Source organism: Mastomys coucha, unplaced genomic scaffold (genome assembly GCF_008632895.1).
Source record: "Mastomys coucha isolate ucsf_1 unplaced genomic scaffold, UCSF_Mcou_1 pScaffold16, whole genome shotgun sequence".
NCBI lineage: Eukaryota > Metazoa > Chordata > Mammalia > Rodentia > Muridae > Mastomys > Mastomys coucha.
The window spans coordinates 1,999,282-2,003,003 of NW_022196898.1; the positions used below are offsets into that span (position 1 = coordinate 1,999,282).

The window sequence follows — 3,722 nt, forward strand, 5'->3', positions numbered from 1 at the left end:
AAGAAAGAAAGAAAAAAAGAAAAGAAAAAGAAAGAAAAAAAGAAAAAATCAACTAACCAACCAACCAACCAAGAACAGTTAAGATGTGGTCTCAAAGAAAATGAAGTAAGCTCAGGAAAAAGGAAGCAGACTGGTCCCATTTCCTCACTACTGGTCAGAATGGAGCAGCAGACGTAGTTAAATAAATAAATAACCTCTGAAAGTGAATTTAGCCAGTGTTTCACACCGTAATCTCAGTACCTGGGAGAATCAGTAAAGGCAGGAAGATCAAGGATTTAAGGTTATCCTCAGCTATATAGTAAGATCAAGGCCAGCCTAGGCTACATGAGAACTTGTCTCTTTTTGAGAGAGAGAGAGAGAGAGAGAGAGAGAGAGAGAGAGAGAGAGAGAGACAAAAGAAAAGAAGGAGGGGTTGTAGAGATGGCTCAGGGGTTAAGAGCATTGTCTGCTCTTCCAGAGGTCTTGAGTTCAATGCCCAGCACCCACATGGTGGCTCACAACCATCTATAGTGAGATCTGGTACCCTGTTCTGTCATGCAGGTGTACAGGCAGGCAGAATGTTGTATACATAATAAATAAGTCTTAAAAAAAAGAAAAGAAGAAAAAGAAAAGGAGGACAGAAAATGTAGGAGTGAATTCACCTTAATTGTAACTCTTACTAACTAGGGAACTCTGGGAAAGGTATCTAGCCTTTCTGAGCTTTACTTTCTTCATAAATGAAATGGGATAGTAAATCCAAATGTACTTATTTGCTAAGCTTGGTTCCAAAAAAAAGCAGGAAGATGGTCAGGAACAAAGAAAGGATTTTGCCTCACATGAGAGGCTGGGACTTCAAAAGTTTATTTCTACCCCAGCTTCTCTGAAATGTGGCCAAGTAACAACCTGGGAAATGTTAGGTGTCCTCATTTCCCCTCAGTCCATAGGGATACCTCTCAGCAGAACACACCAGGACAGGAAGTCAACATCAGAAAACGCCCTTGGGAGGCTCCAGGTGATAGCTCAGTTGGTTAGCCACTTGCCTTGCAAACATGAGGATGTAGTTTAGTCCCTCACAATCCACTTAAAAGAGAGAGAGAGAGAGACAGGTGTGGTGGTGTGGACCTGTAATCTCAGCTAGCCTGCTTGATGAGTTTCAAGCCAGTGAGAGGCCCTGTCTAAGAGTGAACAAACACTGAACACACTCAGCGGCCATAGGGACTTGCCACCAAGCTTGGTGACCCAAGCTCCATCTGTGGGACCCACATGGTAGGAGGAGAGAACCAGCTCCTGCAAGTTGTGCTGTGACCTCCACAAACACTGTGGCATGTCTAGCCCCTCCCAATAAACCTATCTAATTAAAAAAAAACCCATAAAATAAGGTTCGTGTCACTAAAGAACAATGGAGCTTTTTCTTTATATTCTCCACACATGTGGGCACACATGTACTCCGTCATTCTAGACACCTCAGAGTGGGAGGCAGCAGGGTCAGGAGATCAGGGAAATCCTTGGCTAAGCAGTGAGTGAGGCCAGCCTCGGTTCCATGAAACCCCATCTCAAGAGAAAAAAATAGTGAATAGGCACCTCAAACGGTGAAGAAAAGCCAACGGATTTACTGCTTGAACCTTTCCTCCAGATTTGCCGTTTCATGAAAGACATGCAAATTTCTGCACCTGTATGGCACATGGTGACCAGATAGGGCACTTGAGGTCAGAAGTGGCCAGCAAGGCACCCGGGGAAGGCCCTTGGGGAGTATTGCTCCCTCTCTGCCTGCTCAGGGACCAGTCTCCTGTGGCTAACAGGGAACACATTTTGGCAAACTGGTTCAAATACTCCATCTAGCCCACTAATGCTCTGGTTCCCCAGGTCTGTAAAGCGGGAAGGTGTGCCTTCAAATACAATCAATTTTGCTGGACCGTTTCCCCTAAGAATCAGTTCATTGTTGGCTAGCCTCATCTAGCCACCAAATTCAAAGTATGAACATGCTCATGCGTGTGAGTGCGTGTGCGTGGCCATCTGGATAAACTCTAACTTGTTTTCAGCTCCCACATCCACTTGGCAAGGATTTTACTATCATTATTTTAAACTATCACGTTAGGAGAACGTCTCATGTGAAGCATAGAAGATGTCACAGACAGAGACAGGGCGCTCAAGGAAACTCTCCTTAGGGAGGGAGGGGAAATCAGCCGTTTACAAAAAACATACATTGCTGAATGAATATAAAAATAACTGCGGCACAAAGTAAAAGTGGACATTTTCCAGAAGAGCTATGATTGAACTGTCATGGAACTGAGGCAGGGGAGTTACCTTCTGAAAAGTGGGATTCTGAGAGAGGCAGTGTTGATGCCAACATCTTGAAAAAGAACCCTGGGGACTGGGGAGCTGGTGGGTTATTGAATTTGTGCCAGTATATGTGTGTATATATGATGTACGTGCCTGTGCAAGTGGGTATATGTGAGCGTGGGCATATACATGCCATGGTCCACGTGGAGGTCAGACTGTGGGTATCTGTTTCTGCTTTCTAACTTGTGTGATGTCATTAAGCTATGTTACAGTTACTGGGTGGTCATAAAATGAATTTGTGCAAGACAGGAGTGGCCCCTAAATCTGCCATGGCAGAAATCACTGGACAGCCACATCCCAGGTTCGGCACACCTCAGGTTGGCTTCCTCACAGTCACCACTGTCATTTCTGGCCACCAAAGCCTTGCATACATGTTGGGGTTACTCTCACCTTTTGCAGGCGCCACACAAAAACTTTTAATTTAATTCTTCCATTTGTACTTCCTTTGAAACAGCTGGGGATCCCCATGCCCCCCAAATAAAACAGAACAGCGAGGGCTACCTGCCATCAAAGAAGAAGAATTTCCCACGTCCATTCTTCTCTCCATGCACAAAGTTGCCCTCGAATCTGTCCGTGGAGGAGTAGGTGACAGTGCAGAACCCGTGTGGTAATCCGTCATCATCCAGGTGTCCTGAGGAAAGAGTAACTGTCAGCTCAGAATGTAAAGACAAGTCTCAGAGACTGCCTAAGGAGGCCAGGAGAGGGCATCAGGCCCCTGCATCTGCAGTTACACATGGGGTTGAGGGAGGCCAGGAGAGGGCATCAGGCTCCTGCATCTGCAGTTACACATGGGGTTGAGGGAGGCCAGGAGAGGGCATCAGGCCCCTGCATCTGGAGTCACACATGGGGTTGAGCTGCCCAACAAGGGTTCTGGGAACTGAATACAAGTGAGATAGCAGGTGGCTCCTAATGCTGAGCCACCGAGCCAGCCCCTACATCTGGGTCTTGAGAGGACCAAGCACGTAGAACTTTCTCACCTCTGCTGAAGATATCTCAGCGGATGTTTTATATACTTTGTGAACACAGAAACGCCCAGGACGTTTGAAGACAGAATTTGCACTGGCTTGCCTTTTTTCTGCGACTGGGATGTGTTGTCAGTAGGGTCATCTGCAGCCTGGTTACCACTGCCCAAGCCCCTAAGGCACACTAGGGTCATGGTTACCACCAACCTGTTTCACAAACTCCAAACTCCCCACCCCCATTAGTATTTGCCCCATCATCTGGGTGGAACCACTTTACAGAGACGCGTGAAAATAAAGCCAGGGTTAACAACCTGGATCATGGGTGTAAACATTAAATACTCAATATGGCTTCCAGATGGCCCACTGGCATAAAACACAAACCATGATACCACATGAATGCCTGAATCTTCTAACATTTCTATTTAAGATGTTAAAGTCCTG

At 46.1% G+C, this 3,722-nt stretch overlaps 1 protein-coding gene across 1 annotated transcript in view; it reads right to left on the reverse strand.

The window, feature by feature from the left end:
- Positions 1-3,722, reverse strand: part of Setd7 (SET domain containing 7, histone lysine methyltransferase) — a 46,228-nt gene that overhangs the window by 32,104 nt on the left and 10,402 nt on the right. Inside the window, exon 2 of the mRNA XM_031376214.1 lies at positions 2,821-2,950. Coding sequence (XP_031232074.1) covers positions 2,821-2,950 — 130 coding nt within the window. The remainder of the gene's footprint in view (positions 1-2,820; positions 2,951-3,722) is intronic.